We start from the raw sequence: 17,136 nt of genomic DNA on the forward strand, positions 1-17,136 counted from the left end.
AGCCCATTATGTTCTGAACTCAGTATCTGGCCATCACGATAGCTTCCACTTATTAACAGCGAGTACTTGGTAAGTAAAACATGAAGCGTCTTTTTAAATATACACATGAACTACTTAATCTCTACAATGAACCTTTGTTAGAATTATTGTAACCATCATTTTACACAAAAGTAAAACGAGAGAATTAAATAGAGCATACCCAAAGTCACACAAAGCTGGGATTGAGCTGTAAGATCATCCCCCCACAAAGCCAGGGCACCATGCTGCCTTTCCAGAGTAGGTGCTGGAAAACATCTCCTGAGAAACGGTAAAGTCTTTATAACCTCACACACAGCATCTAACTCGCTAGGTGATTTCCACATGGCTGGGCTCCACAGACCCAGCACCAACTTGCTGCCATGACTTCACATTTCTTAAGGAGAATCCTAGGTTGCCTTAATGAAAGCCTGAAGGACTCAGCCTAGACAGGGCCTGGAGCTGGTGGAGGAACCTCGGGCTAGCTTCAGTTTAAAGCTAGGACAGCCATCTGCTTGGGGGTGACTTTTATTCTGGAGTGGTGAGAGAGAGATTACATCTCTGAGTTTAGCCAGAGAACCAGTGGTCCAAGCCTAACACTGAATCCTAGGTGTCATCATTTATTTACCAATAATTTAAAGTGCATCTCCCATGACCCAGGCACATGCTTAGAATACATGGGGACACGAAGATGAATAAGAGAGTGTCTCTGCCTCCAGAGAGCCTCATCCAGGGCAGGAGGTAGGAAGGAGACTTTACCATGAAGAGTAGAGCCAATATTTTAGAATAACTTTAAATTTAGTATAATCTATAAAATATCAAAGATTATGTTGTACACCTGAAATCAATGTAATATTATAATTCAACAATACTTCAATACAAATGTATATAGTATCCTCATCCTTAAGATATGGTTAAACATGAACTCAAGAACATTGAAAAAAAAAAAGAGTATAGGGATCTATCTGCCCTGGAAAATAATGCAAAGATACATAACCATGGCCATTTCAAACTTCTCTCTGAGCTCCTTCTTTGCTGGGTGCCTCAGTTTCTCATCTGCAAAATGAAGGTGCAAAGCAAATAACTGTTTATTGGACATAATGATGTCCAAAGCCTAGCTTGCAACACTGAAAGTTCTCTTCACTCTTCTTGGACTAACAGCTGACACTAGCATAATGCACAGAGGGTGGAGCAAAGCATCTGAGAGCAAGAAAAACAGAGAAGAAGAAATCTGACACCCAGTAAGGGTCTTTAATTGTTGGGTATTGCAGCTTTGTAATTAATGACTAGCTTCCAGATACAAAGCATCATTTAACTGTAGCATCTCTAAGCTGCTTCTTCCACGGGGAAAGATATGTCTTTGATGAAGACACAAGGTACAAAACTCCAAAACGAAAGAACCCTTACTTTCTTCTCATGGAAGCATTGCTTCCATCACTGGTTCTGTTGGGAGTCAGGGAGAAAACAGGATGTTCAGTCTTGATTCAGGCCCATAATCCATGACCCAAAATGTTAAGAGTCAGAAAAGGAAGGACCTGGAGGGTGAGGGACACAGTCAGCCACTGGAAAACCTTTAGGCTGGAGAGTAAGGCTTATCTTTAAGTTCTCCAACCAGTTACCCTCATTAATGGACATCAAGCTCCTGCATTAGCACAGGGCACTTTTTGCCCTGATCATGTTCCCAGCTGTATCTCCGGCCTGGGGCTACCCATGGCTCCAGCCACATCAACTTGAACACACAGCTCTTTGCAAGCACCAGACCCTTGATCAGCTTGTACTTCTCCTTGGAAGGTCTCCTCCCATTTTCCAATCTCTTTTCCTCTTCTCTCTACCTCTTTGGACCTGTCTGTTGTACACCAGGGAACTGTTTCCAGAGCCAATGCAGTTTGCCTTGTTTCTTTCTTTTCAAAGTAACTTTTATTAGAACTGCTTAATAATGTTGTGTTAGTTTAGATGCAAAATGCATCAGTCATACATATACACACATCAGTCTGCCTTGTTTCTGATGGTTCTTTTGAAACTTCTACTGTGTTTCAAGTGTAAGACCAGCCCTCCTCTCCTTGAAGTCTGCTTGACCTTGCACAGACCACTCTCAGGGTACCACTTGCCAGGTACTGCTCAGTGCCCTGCTTGGCCTGGGCGCTGAGGTTTATCCTTTTCAATATTATCTGTACCTTCTCCACAGCTGATGGACGATGAAAACTCAGCAGCTCTTTTCTGAGTAAATGGGTGATCCTGCATCTGTTGAGAGGCACCTGGGCCTCAGCAACTGAACTTCCCTCACTGGGCTTCTTATCCTGCCACCCCAGCCCTCCCCACCCTCCATTTCAGCAATACTGGCAAACGCAGCATGAATTCTGAGCTCAGCCACCAGAGGAAAGGCAAAGCCATTCATTAAATGTGTCTTTGCGAGAATTATTTTTTCCCCTAGTTGATGACAGAAATGGCTCCAGATAAGATTAAGAAAGCTTCTAATTAAGCCACAAGAGGACTTTCCTACCCTCACAGAGGCCTGGGCCTGTTCAATTACAGATGATGGGCGTGGAAGGGTCTCTCTGGTGAGAAAAAGAGAAACCCTTCAAGCTAACAAGGAGGCAGCTTGGACCCAGTGCCATTTCGGGGGAAGCTGCCTGCAAACACACACCTGTTCTGCTTTGCGACTGCCCTCTTGCTGTTCACCTGGGCCCAGCCAAGCTCTTTTGCTCAATCGTCCCTGACCCCCACCCCCTTGTGCAGTTTACTGATGACTGTTGTGAGTTTGGAGGATGCTGAGCTCTGGGGAGCCAAAGATAAATACATCCAGTCCTGGAAGAGGCACATGGTCCAGTTATAGCTATCCATCTCCATAGTTAAACCTACAAAGTGCTATGAAAGAGACGGGTCCTGAATACTGTAAAAAGGTCGTGGAAGGCTTCCTGGAGGAGGTGATGGCAGCATTGTGTCTTGAAGGTAAGCAGGGGTCAGGTGGAGAAAAGCCTGCTTCATATCCCCTAAACTAACTGTGTTCTCTCATCATGGGCCTCAGTCCTGGGTGCAAACTGAATCATATGGTAAGTCGCTTCAGTCATGTCTGACTCTTTGAGACCCTATGGACCATAGCCCGCCAGGCTCCTCTGAACATGGGATTCTCCAGGCAAGAATACTAGAGTCAGTTGCCATGCCCTCCTCCAGGGGATCTTCCCAACTCAAGTACCGAACCCACATCTCCTAAGTCTCTTGCACTGGCAGGCAGGTTCTTTACCACTAGCACCACCCAAAGCCCCAAACTTAATCACTGGGAGACCATAAAGGCTTTAGGCTCATCTCTGAAGGTAGGACCCAAACATCAGGATTTGGTGGATACTCTGCATGATTTGACCCCGTCTGCTGTACCGACGTATGTAGCTGAGTTTCACTAGAACCTTTCCATCCATTACGGAGAGCACAATCTGTCCTTTCTTAAGGCACTGCACAGCAGGGCCCCTGACCAGCTGCTCCAGCTCACCTTTCCAGCCCAGCCTCCCACAGCCGGCTTCAAATGCCCCCACCCCCCCCGACCCTGCAGTCATCCCGGGTCCCAAGCACCCGTGGCACTCCATCAGGTCCAGTCTCACCCTGGTTTTGCATGCTGGTCCCTCCCTGCCTCTCTCCTGACCTCACCGAGAGCTGCCTGTGCTCCCAAAGCCCTGCCCCCCATCTTATGCTCCTGGTCCAGCAGTGATGCTACCGACAGCTCCTGCCTCACGTGGGCTGTTAGTCCTGGGAAGCTCTCTGCCATCTTTGTGTTTCCTGTATTCCCAACAGAGTAGCCGGCACATAGTAGGTGCTTAAGAAATGTGAGTAAGATTCACATAGAGTAAAAGTGCAGGCACGCCCCTGGCAGTCCAGCGGTTAAGAACCCACGGATCCATAGCAGGGGGCAACAGGTTCGATCTGTGGTTGGGGAACTAAGATCCCACATGCTGCATGGCAGAGTCAAAATATAAAAATAAATTAAAAAAAAAAAAAAAGTGCAGGTGAATTGCTCTGTGACTGCAGAGCTCTGTGTTTGTTTTCAAATTGCCTTAAATCACCCGAAACCGTTTCCACTTCGGAGTCCACCCTTGAAATGGATGTTTGTGACCATGTGTTTGGTTGACCACTTGGTGGTGATGCCCTGCTTCTAAACACCCTGTGGGCAGTGATGTGCCTTTTAGGAAGGTTCTAGAGAGGGAGCTCTTTTCATTTCACTCCCAGCAGCGGGCCAGCCCGTCCGCAAACCACAGAGCAGCCCGGTGCACACCCGAACTCCCCCTTTCCCTCCCTGACACCCGGCTGCCTCCCTCCCTGCAGCTAATCTGGTTACTCTGAACCAGATTCAAGTCTGCGGCAATATCATCACTCAAAACCAGGGGCCATTTCCCTGCAGCTTGTGGGCTCCGTGCAAAGCAGGCAGGCAACCCACTGGCTTTTCGTGAAGTATGTCTAGCAGCCCGAGTTGTCGCCTGAACCACTGCGGGGACCAAATGCATCAGTACCGCAGTGCCTCCCAGATGGCCTTGGGTTCAGGCCCCAGGTCCACCCTTGGTGGTTCAGGGCAGCATGCTCCTCTGTGACAAAATGAATGGGGACACACCTGTGTCCCCCGACCCCAGGCACTCGCGGCTGCCGTGGGGGCAGCACCTGGGGGATGTGCATTTCAGGCACACAGCATGATGATGCACGCGTATTCTGTGGCCCCAACACAGGCTGGGACCTGGGACCCTCTGCAGCAGTGCTGCAACGCCTGCATCTGGACACCCCTCTCCTCCAGCGATAAATACAAAGAAACTGTGTGAGACTACAAGTAATGGGTGCATGGGCACTTGAAATAAATTCCGGACAAAAAATACAAAGAGACCAAAACCCAACTGCCAGTTTTGAAGAGCCTGGGGCAAAAGCAGGGTACTGCGCATGCCCCCTGCACATGACACCTCCTAAGGGGTGGACACAACACCTAAGCCCTTCCCCTGGCCCTGGACACACCCTACCCTCACCCCATATAAAGAACCAGCTTGCCCCCACCTTGGGGAGTGAGCAAGCAAGGGAACCTGTTACTTGTTCTCGCTCCCTCCTTCTGCAGCAGGGACCCCAATAAAGCCTTGGCTGAATTCCCTGTCTGGCCTCTGATCAATTTCTATTGATTAAGAAAGCCGAGAACCCTAGTTGGTAACAACATGGCTGCCACAATAAAGTTATTTAATATACCTATCACCTCATAGAGGTAAAAAATTTTTTCTTGTGATGAGCACTTCTAAGATCTACTCTCCTGGTAAATTTGAATATATAATAAAAGAAGTGTTACAATCACCATACTATATATTACATTCCCAGAACTTAATTATAATGGAAGGTTTATACCTTTTGACCACCTTCGCTTGCTTCCCTCACCTCCACCCACCCCTACCCCTGGCAACCACCAATGTGGTCTCTTTTCCTATGAGCCTTTTTTTTTTTAAGATTCCACATATAAATGAGATAATATAGTATTTGTCTTTTTCCAAATGACTCATTTCACTCAGCATCATGCCATCAAGTTTCATCCATGTTGTCACAAATATAATGATTTCCTTCTTTTGTGGCTGTATAATATTCCACTGCACATAGACACAGTGCATCTTCTTTATGCATTCAGGTCAACATTCAGGGTATTCCCATGCCTTGGCTATTGTACATAAGGTTACAATGAACACATGGGTGCAGATATCTCTTCATGATTTCATTTCCTTTGAATAAATACCCAGAAGTTGGAATTGCTAGATTGTATGGTAGTTCTATTTTTAATTTTTTTGAGGAACCTCCATACTGTTTTCCATAGTGTCTGCACCAATTTACATTCCCATCAACAGTGCACAAGGGTCCTCTTTTCTCCACATTCTTGCCGGCATGTACTTCTTGTCTTTTTGATGAGAGCTATTCTAACAGGTGGCCTTTCCTAGTGGCAAGGATGGTAAAAAATCTGCCTGCAATGTGGAAGACCTGGGTTTGATCCCTGGGTTGGGAAGGTCCTCTGGAGGGGGGCATGGCAACTTACTCCAATATTCTTGCCTGAAGAATCCCATGGACCGAGGGGCCTGGAGGGTCACAAAGAGTCAGACACGACTGAGCGACTAAGCACAGCACAGCACATTCTAACAGGTGTGAGGTGATTCCTCAATGCAGTTTTGATTTTTTAATATCTGGGGAGCTTTTAATGAAAAACGCAAACCCATGAGCTCCACTCCCACCTCCTCTCTTTCAACCAGGTTAGATGCGACGCAGGTCAAGATGTTAGTCCAAGTGTATTTCTACTAAAAGGCCAGGGATAAGAAACACTAGTTTAAAAGACAGAAATGCTAGTTTGCAATGAGACCATCTCAAGTCCTACCCAGACATGGATTAGCCATGTCACCAACCCTGAAGGGCATGCTCCCTTCCACCTCATGTGCCTCTCATTACATGAGGATAACCGTGTTCACCCAGACCTTCCAACACCATGGGACGTAACAGTGCTCCAGAGACTGTAAACAACTGTTTGCATCAGTTGAGTACTTATTAAGCACAACTCTTAGTACATGCTTGATGAACTTTTGGTGAACATACATCACTGTTTCAATATCATTGTCATCATTGAAGCTAGCCTCATGCCAAGTGTGAGCCATCTAAGCCGAGGTGCAAGATTTCTGTCACCCTCCATGAGAAGCACATAACCCAAAGTCAACAAACATTTGTTAGGTGGATGGGTAATGGACAATAAAAAGTGTGAGTGCTAGGGTGCTTCAGTCATGTCCGACTTTGCAACCCTCTGGACCGTAGCCCACCAGGCTCCTCTGTCCATGGGATTCTCCAGGCAAAAGTACTGGACTGGGTTGCCATGCCCTTCTCCAGGGGATCTTCCCAACCCAGGGATGGAACTCACATCTCCTGTGGCTCCTGCATTGCAGGCGGATTCTTTACCACTGAGCCACTGGGGAACCCCAATAAATAGTGTAAATGTCAGGGAAACCAAGACCTGTTAACCTGTTTGGTGTTTTCAAAATATCTAGCACATGGCCGGGCACACAATAGATGTCTAAGAGACCCAGAGATTTAGGGCAGTGGGATAGGAGACTGTTTCTTCAGTTGAAGATATAACAGGAGGTTACCAGTTGTGTCTTTTCATCTCTGATCTCTACACCAAGCAAGCAACTCTGCCCCATATAATAACTGCCGTTCAGAACCAAGGAGTTAGCTCCCTGATTACCTGTAGCTCTGAGCACAGCTGAGAGAGTGTTTCTTCAACAGCAAGTGACTCTAGAAAGAAAAAAAAAACAATGAAACAGACACATACTGAACTGTGGAATTGCTAATGGAAGGAAAGAAGCACAGATTTCAAGTCAGCATTGACGTCACAGAAAAATTACAGGCTCTGTGGACTCCTGTCATCTTTTGGGTCTAAAAGATCCTGTTAATAAAAAGCATGATTTGAAGCCATGTGATGTCACCCTGGGTTAAAGTCAACATGTTCCATGTGTGCATTTCTGAGAAACAGAAGATCCCCAGGTTCACTTAGTGAGGTCCAAAACAATCCCACATTCTGCTGTGCTTTTGTGGGTATGCGTGTGTGCACATACATACATACACACACACACACACACACCTGGGTCCTGACATCTGGGACCTAGACCTAGATCCCCTTCACACAGCTGGATGTTCAGAAGTCCAGGAAAGTGGGGTGGCAGAGCCTAGCCTCCTGCTCAGCACCACCACCTCATCACGACCTTCCCAACAGGCAGCAGAGGAGCCTGCAACCTTGCCGTCTTCTCAGTTGGAGCTGGGTGCAATCTGGCCATTTGCGGTTTCACAGTTTTGCCTGTGTTTGAACTCTCCCTAGTTTCAAGAGGCTGTGATGAGAACTTTCATGTGGCTGAAGCATGAGTTTTAATGAAAGCATCGTTGAAAAGCTGAGAGCAAGGAAACCTTCAGCTCCGATGGTCCTCATGAGTGGGCACACGCTTGCCCACCTGGCAGCTGCCCTCAACCCGCTACTTTAGTCCATGTCCATGGCTGTGACTTGGGGTCTGGCACAATGCCCGGTACACAGTAAACATTCAATAAAAATATGGTGAGTGAGAGAATGAACAAATAAATTCAGTTCTTTTGGGTAAAAAAAAAAAATGTTGAAGCAAGAAGCCAACTATGAGTACACTGTCTTCACTTTCTGCCTGAGCTAAACTGGTTCTGAGCTGTGCGGGTCTCCTTTGAGTGCATCTGCCCTGAAAAATTTCAACTCCAAGATCATGTGCTTCAAAGACAGCATGAGAGGGACTTCCTCGGCAGTCCAGTGGTTAAGAAGACTCTGCGCTCCCAGTGCAGGGAAGACAGGTTCAATCCCTGGTCAAGGAACGAAGATCCCTTATCCCACATGGTGTGGCCAAATATATTTTTTTTTTTTTCAAAAGAGGGCCTTAGAGCTGACAAAACCCAGATGGTAAGAGGGCACCAGAGGTCAAGGCAACAACTACAATGTTGCACCTACTCCTTCATTCTGCACACCAACCACTGGATGTGAGAGGTCTGGGCTCAGGTCCAGCTTCTGCCATTAAAGACCCCCAGCCTAGTGGGGAAGAGAAATATGAAACTACACGATTGTTGCGTGGTGTGTTCAGTGTAATAACAGACGATGCACAAGGCTATCGATCCCACCAAAGCTATGACTCGCTCCGCAGGTGAGATCTCAGGGCTCAGGGAGAGACGCTGAGGTTCCCCGCAGCAGGACTGTTATTAACTGTGAAAACCAGGCCGAGTTGGAGAAGAAAATGGCAACCCACTCCAGTGTTCTTGCCTAGAGAATCCCATGGGCAGAGAAGCGTGGCAGGCCACGGTCCATGGGGTCGCAGAGAGTCAGACACGACTGGAGCGATGAAGCACGCACCAGGTTGAGGGCCTGGCTTCTGTTCTAAGGACAAAGGGCCTCTTTAGGGGGCTTCGAGCAGAACTATGACCCACCACCTGCTGTGAATGAGTGTGACCTGATATAAAAGGCTGCCCTGAGCACAGAACCTCTGTGCTCCTGCCTCGTCCTGCCACACCAGGCTGTGTGACCGAGTGGTCATTTCACGTCTCTGAGCTGCAGTCCCACCATCTGTCAGTCAAGAGGGAGGGGGCCCAACGATCACGATGTCTGATGATGGACAAGGAGCAATTCACCCCTGGAAAACCAAAGATGATGCTACTGAGAGCTTTCTCTAATCACCCATTAAACACATACATGTAGGTATTTCTTGGACTGTTTTACACTCTTGTAAGTTGCAATCCCGTAGCTACAGCCTCATTAAGAAAAAGGCTGTAAACAGGCATTTTCCCTTAGAAAGCAACTTCACATTATGTACCCAGAGTAGGTGTTTAATACATGTTTAATAAATTTAATAACTTGGTGGATGAATGAATTAATGAGTAAATGAACATGATGACTAGAGGCACATGTGTCTTTTCCTGCATTGACATGCCCAAGATGTCCTCTTGCTAGAATGATGTAAAATGCCAAAACACCAAAACAAAAACCAAACCAAACCCACCCGAAACAGTGCTTGCTACTGTGACATTTACAAGAGCGTGCTGACTCTTCTAGGGCCCCAGCCCGAGAGCGGAGGGACAGCTGCAGGGGTGAGTTTCCCCGCAGGTAAGTTCCCAGCCCCTTACCCAGCTCCATGCGTGGCAGCTCCGGGATGTCTCTCAGGATGGTCAGGAAGTAGGCACGGAGTCCCCGGTAGGCGTGCAAGAGCAGGAAGCACAGCTCCCGGTGCCACTTGTAAGCGTGCTGCATGCAGTTCTCGGAGGGCACATAGAAGCTCCCCTGTGGGGGGAAACAGAAGCAGAAGCTGAGGACCACCCTGTGGCCTGGTCCTGAGAAAACTGGTGAAGATGGTCAAGACTCCAGCAGAAGAGCTGGAGTCTCCTCCCTACCCTTCTACGTGGGAAACCCACTGAAATTGGCCAAGTCTCTGTCTAATAATTTTCAAATTAAAGCAATAATGATAGTAATAACAACCTTAGATGATGATGATGACCATGATGAGGGCATGGACCTCACAGGTTTGGGGCAAGTGAATGTCGCCCCCTCTTGTAAGCCTCTTTCTCTTGCCACTGTAAGAAGCAGCCACGTGACCGACAAGAGGGGGCTCCTTTTCACAGGGAGAGAAGGCATTGAGAAAGACCTTTGTATTCATGTAACTCCATGGCTGATTCATGTCAATGTATGACAAAACCCACTTCAATATTGTAAAGTAATTAGCCTCCAACTAATAAAAATAAATTTAAAAAAAAAGACCTCTGTATTGGTTAATGAAGAGCACAGTGCTGAGGAGAAAAATGCTTTGCGATAAAATAAGAAGTCGGTGGGTTTCAGCTCTCAGTGTTGAAAGTGTCAGAGGCTGTGGGTGTGACCATGGAGTTTGAGAATGCTGCATACTGTGTTTGCAGGTGTAAGACACATCACACCCATAATGACACATCACAAGTCATTTATCTGAAGAGGAAAATATGCCTGAGTCCACAAGTTACTTGTAGGCGAGACATGATGGAGGAGGACCAGGACAGTTCTGAATTTCTTGCAACCCCACCAGAGAAGGATGACTTTGGGTGAATTTCAGGAAGGATTTAAAAACGAGAGATAGGATTCTCAGAGAATGGGTTTGGACAGAAAAACAGAGGTACTGAGTACTGTGAGCTTCCCAGGTGGCGCTAGTGGTAAAGAATCCAGGTGCCGATGCGAGAGACATAAGAGACATGGGTTTATCCCTGGGTTGGGAAGATCCCCTAGAGAAGGGAATGGCAACCCACTCCAGGATTCTTGCCTGGAGAGTCCCATGGAGAGAGGAGCCTGGCGGGCTACAGTCCATACGGTCGCAAAGAGTTGGACGCACCTTAGCACACACCCACGCACACACACAGAGTACTGAGCAGAATTTCATGGGTGTAGGAATCTATGGCTCGTGTGGCTATGAATGGAGCAACTGAATGTCTCTTCACCATCCCGTGCTTCCTAGCCTGTCCTGCTGGGTGAAACTACAGGTAAAATGTTATCGGAACTACATCCTCTGGGCTCCTGTGAGTTGACCTGCGTGCTGTCCATGAGGCAGCCTCCTGCCCTCATTGTTCCCTTCTCCCTTGCCTCCTTCTGAGAGGGCTGAGTCGGTGCAGTGGGGGCAGAGCAGGTCTGATAGGGGTCAACAGCCATCTGAACTTCCTCTACTCCCAATGGTGTCGAGAAGGTGGGTGCAATTGCATGCACTCTCATCACTACATCATGATTGCTGGGTCATGGAATGCAAAGTGGTACAAATTAGGAAACCTGGCTGGAAGTCTCAGTCAGATCTGCCGTCACCTGTCTCTGAGATAGTTTTAGGTTAATTCCTTGTTGTTTTTCAGTCACTAAGTCATGTCTGACTCTTTTCAATCCCATGAACTATAGCATGCCAGGCTTCCCGGTCCTTCACTATCGCCCAGAGTTTGCTCATATTCATGTCCACTGAGTTGGTGATGCCATCCAACCATCTCATCCCCTATCACCCCCTTTTCTTGCCCTCAATTCTTGCCCAGCATCATGGTCTTTTCCAATGTGTTGGCTCTTCATATCAGGTGGCCAAAGTATTGGAGTTTCAGCCTCAGTCCTTCCAGTGCAAATTCAGGGTTGGTTTCCTTTAGAATTGACTGGTTTGATCTGCTTGCAGTCCAAGGGATTCTCAAGAGTCTTCTTCAGTGCCACAATTCGAAAGCAATCAAATTACTTTTTGAATTCCCTGGTAAAAGACTGCAAGACAGACATCAGCCTGCAGGAAGATTGTGGTGTGTGCTCTGGGGAGCAACACCCATGGGGGGGGAGCAGAGGGAGGAGCCCACTGTACCCTCCTGCAGGCACAGAGACCTCAGTCAACCCCAGGGGGAGCTCTGGACCTGCAGAGCTCTCTGGCCAGGCCTTTGTACTCCTGCACTAACTGTTACTGGTCACCCAGGGAGGAGGTGTGACCTTGGTCAGCTGCTCTCTCAGACAGAGCAGCCTTCACAGAGGGAATTGGCCACCCACTATTGGCCACCATTGTCCTTGGTAGAGCAGGAAGGAGAGATTCATATCTAAAGGTGGAAACTGGACATCACAGAATTCCCTATGGAAAGTCCCAGCAGTGTGCTTCACTCCCGAGCACCTCAAATTAACCCTGGCTTTGCCTCACGAGGTCCCTACTGATTTGAACTGAAGAGAGACATTCAACAAGCTTTGGCATTGAAAGACTTCTCCATTTCATCAAGCAGAAAACCCAGCCAGGACACCTGTAGTCACCAGGGGCCCAGGGTAATCTGTATATTCCTGAGTCTCATCTTTCCTATTATATTAAGATCAGAAGCCAGTACAGTTGTGGGAAGACAAGCGAAGCTTGTGCATAGCAGGGAGTGTGTGTGCTGGACTCTCCAGGTCTACGGAGCAAGAAATAATTCACTGTTCATAAACCACCTAGACATTCACATCACCCTGTATCTCACTGGATCCTTAACAAGCACCTTATAAGGCAGATATTCTCACTTTGATTTTCAAAATATAATATGGTAAAAAAAAATTCAATATTACCAAAGGAAAAACAATATAAAGTTCCCTGTTCCCCAGAGTCCAGTAATTTTCTTGTACATCCTTCTATGAAGCTTCCATGTGCATACATATTGATGTATATTTCCATGCACTTACATGCACATATGTCCTAGAACAGGCAGACTCACACTGGAAGATGTTCCGGGACATTTCTCTTTTACTTATTTTTACCACTTATGCCTTGAAGTTCTTTCTATTCAGACCAAATAAGTGATAGGACTGCAATTCCCATTTCGCAGGTTAAAGGCTGTGGCTCAAAGAATACAGTGATTCTGCTGCATTTCTGCCCGCAGCAGGAAGGATTCTCAAGTTCAGGTGCTCAGTGAAGGCAGTCCTTGCTCACCTGCCACGTGTGCTTCTGGGAACCACGCTGGCAGAGGACAGCTGCTCTGCTTAACTGTGACAGAGGCCTGAATACAAGCCCTGCAGTGCCTCCCTCAGCTGTGACTAAGCAGAAATAAAAGCAACAGAGGATTAACAAAGGCATCGGATCCAGTGGCTCTGAGTTCCCAGCTTGTTTGCTTCCAACACCCCCGAAACCCTCCGTTTTCCAGTCCTGCTCACAAGTGCATTTTCCTATCACCAAGGCCTCCTTTTGACAGTGCTCCAGGACCCATGGATGAGGCAACGGATCTATAAAGTCCATTATTAAGTTCCACTTTTCAGACTAGACACGAATCTTAGACAGATGTTCTTATGCAGAGAGACATATAGAGAATGTTGGAGAATCTTCAGAAGGCTGATTCAACGTGATTACTGAGATAATATGAAGTCAGAATGCTAACCCAAAGAGAAATCCTAATAAAATATGCCTGGATATTATATGCCTATTACTATAAACAAAACAAAAGGTATTTTCCATAAGTATTCAATGGCACAACATTTGGAAAGTGAGTGATTAGATTTGCCATAGAAAATTCCATTTGCTGACCCTCCAGGCCTGCAGAGACAGCATGGAGGAAACTACACTCCTAATAGAACTGCAAGAAGTGTAATGAAAAATCCTGCCCAATCTTCCCAGCACAAAGGAAGAACTCTTTAGCCTTCCTCCTGATCAACGGTCTGGAATGGAAACCCTAAAGAATACAACAGGATTCATGCAGGGTGAGCCAAACACGAGGCTGTGAGCAGACCCACAATGGAAGGCACTCCTGGCCAGGGCCCACCCCCATCGGGTCATCTGTACAACATGTGCATAAAAGGGGTGATCACAGTATGGTCTATTAGGGTTAAGGACTAAACAAAACCACTGGGTAAAACACAGACCTCTGTGATGGCTCAGTGCAATGCCAGGGTACACCAAAAGGAAATTTAAAAATCATGACACATCCATTGACGGCCTCTGAAAACCCATCTATCAATTATGCAGCTCGCACCTCCACGGTCAACCAGGTAGAAACTGACAAGTGGACTTTAACTTAATGGAACTCTTCAGGGAGCTGTGCAGGGATAAAGTTTTGTTGGAACACAGAATCCAAAGTCAAATAGGGTCTATTCCTTGCTTGAGGACTATCCATGTGACTAAGTTAGTCCTTCAATATCTGAAATGTCAGTTTCCAAACATGGAAAATGGGGATAATAAGTTCAATTGTTTAGTACAGTGTCTGGTTTATATTAGGTATCTGTTAAATGTTAGTTAGGAAGTTCTTCTTTCTCCTTCATTTATTACCTAATGAAGATAGCTAAACTTTCCATCAAATCAGACCTTTATATGCATGCCTCTCAAACCTACATTTCTGCATCTAATCCCTGCTCTGATCTCTAGATCCCTATTCCAAACTGCTGATTGGATAGCTTGCCTGTTGTCACAAAGGCATCTTAAAACACCTGTTATACAGAGTGAAGTAAGTCAGAAAGAGAAAAACAAATATCATACATTAATGTACATACATTGAAGGGACTGATGCTGAAGCTAAAGCTCCAATACTTTAGCCACCTGATGCAAAGAACAGACTCATTAGAAAAGACCCTGATGCTGAGAAAGATTGAAGGCAGGAGGAGGGGATGACAGAGGATGAGATGGTTGGATGGCATAATTGATTCAATGGACATGAGTTTGAGCAAGCTCCGGGAGATGGTAAGGACAGGAAAGCCTGGTGTGCTGCAGTCCATGGAGTTGCAAAAAGAAACGACTGAGCAACTGAACAACAACAACAACAAATGGCATCTAGAAAAATGATATTGATGAACCTATTTGCAGAGTAGGGATAGGGACACAGATGTAGAGAACAGATTTGTGGACACAGCGGGCAGAGGAGAGGGTGGGATGAATTAAGACAGTGGCATTGAGATATATACACGACCATGTGTAAAGTAGCTAGCTAGTGGGAAGCTGCTGATAGCACAGGAAGCTCAGCCTGGTGCTCTGTGATGACCTGGAAGGGTGGGATGGGGGGAGGCGAGAAAGTGGCTCAAGCCAGAGGGGATGTATGTATCCTTAGAGTTGATTCACATTGTTCTACAGCAGAAACCAACACATTGTAAAGCAATTATCCTCCAGTTAAATTTTTAATTTTTTTTAAAGGAGATTACTGTCCCTCTTACCTGATCCTTCTCTTCCCTCTGGTCTTTGTCAATGGACCCATCTTGCCCAACATTTAAGGAAGCCAAGGAGTTCCTCTAGACTCCAGACCTCTCTCATCTCAAGAATCTAAGTCTTGAAAGTTTGAAAACACTCTTGCCTCTGCTCTCCCTTGAGTCTTCTCTATAGCTTACTTTAATTACTACCACATCCTTCTAATCATTCTCACTGCCCAGGTACCACCTTTCATCTGCAGCACTACTATATTCAAGTTGGTTTAGAGCATCCCCACTGACATCTGAGGTGGCGCTAGTGGAAAAGAACCCACCTGCCAATGCAGGAGACGAAAGAGACACAGTTTCCATCCCTGGATTGAGAAGATCCCCTGAAGTAAATGGCAACCTACTCCAATATTCTTGCCTGGAAAAATTCCATGGGGAGAGAAGCCTGGCAGGCTACACTTCATGGGGTTTCAAAGAATCAGACACGACTGAGTGATCTCAACTCACGACTGAGCACACAGACACTGTCTACAAGATTGAATTCATATTCCTTAGAATGGCATCCAAGGCCTCAAGCCCCAGTCACAACTCCAGGGTCAGTGGCTGCCTCTTGTTTCACTCCAGAACCCACTAGTTGCTATTCCTTCTTTTAAGGAGCTGCTTGAAGCTCACCACCAAGAATCAGATCAATGTCCTCTCCCTTGTGAAGCTTCTCCAACTACTCCCTCCTCTCAGGTCCCTTACACATACCTCATTAGACCAGTTATTTCTGTAAAGTTCTCTCTCCAAACCTCCATGCACACGTTGAGGTTAGACAGTGTGCTATGTCTCTGAACCTGAAACACTTACCTAAAGAACTGATGCTTTCAAACTGTGGTGCTGGAAAAGACTCTTGAGAGTTCTTGGACTGCAAGGAGATCAAATCAGTCAATCCTAAAGGAAATCAACCCTGAATGTTCACTGGAAGGACTGATACTGAAGCTGGGGCTCCAATTCTTTGGCCACCTGATGAGAAAAGCCAACCCACTGGAAAAGACTCTGATGCTGGACAAGATTGAGGGCAGGAGAAGAGGGTGACAGAGGATGAGATGGTTGGATGACATCACCAACTCAATAGACATGAGTTTGAGCAAGCTCCAGGAGATAGTGAAGGACAGGGAAGCCTGGTGTGCTACAGTCCACGGGGTCTCAAAGAATCAGACACGACTTAGCTACTCAATAACAACAACTGTTCATTGTATGCCTGCTGTGTGCCTGGTACTAATTTCTGGTTCCTGAATTCCTCTTCTTGGTGATTTAGCGAGTTTTTCACCACTATCTTTGTTTTAACCAATAAGAAAATAACAATAATAACTGCAACATCATTAATACATAGCCAACATTTATTATTTAACTCTATTAAATGTCAGGCAATAAGTGTTTTATATGTATGAATTATTTAATTCATATACCAACCCAATGAAATAAGCACAATTATTTATCCCCACTTTATAGATTGGGAAACTGAACTCCAGAATGGTAAATACCAAATAACTTGTTTGCAGGTCTCATGGCATACAAAGGCAGACCAGCAATGCAGATACAGTCTGACACTGGAAACCACACATTCCTAGTCTTAATGCTGAATTTAATCTTCGATTTGAGCTTCAGGGAGTTGAAAGAGTCTGTGTTCACACATCCAGGAGGCAGAAGAGTTAAGCTTCTAATCCTGGTTAAAGCCTCAATTTTCAAAGGAAACTAGCTCTACAGATTTCAAGAGGAATCAAAACCTCCTTATACTAACCTTCACTTTGTAACTAACTAGCTGCAATTCCAGGAAAACAGCTTTAACTTTCTGCCCTCTTAATTGTCAGCAGTACATTGATGCTGGGCTTCCCAAGTGGTAAAGAATCTGCCTACCAATGCAGGAGACACAGAAGACCTGGGTTTGATCCCTGGGTCGGAAAGATCCTCTAGAGGAGGAAATGGCAAGTCACTCCAGTATTCTTGCCCAGGAAGCCCCC

At 46.2% G+C, this 17,136-nt stretch overlaps 1 protein-coding gene across 2 annotated transcripts in view; it reads right to left on the reverse strand.

Moving 5' to 3' along the window:
• Positions 1 to 17,136, reverse strand: part of FAM135B (family with sequence similarity 135 member B) — a 248,968-nt gene that overhangs the window by 24,636 nt on the left and 207,196 nt on the right. For both annotated transcript variants that reach the window (XM_043484174.1, XM_043484173.1), the window contains exons 8-9: positions 9,673 to 9,826; positions 7,235 to 7,284 (exon numbers count right to left, since the gene is read on the reverse strand). In XM_043484174.1, the coding sequence (XP_043340109.1) occupies positions 7,235 to 7,284; positions 9,673 to 9,826 (204 nt within the window). The remainder of the gene's footprint in view (positions 1 to 7,234; positions 7,285 to 9,672; positions 9,827 to 17,136) is intronic.

Source organism: Cervus canadensis, chromosome 12, assembly GCF_019320065.1.
Source record: "Cervus canadensis isolate Bull #8, Minnesota chromosome 12, ASM1932006v1, whole genome shotgun sequence".
Taxonomy (NCBI): Eukaryota; Metazoa; Chordata; class Mammalia; order Artiodactyla; family Cervidae; genus Cervus; species Cervus canadensis.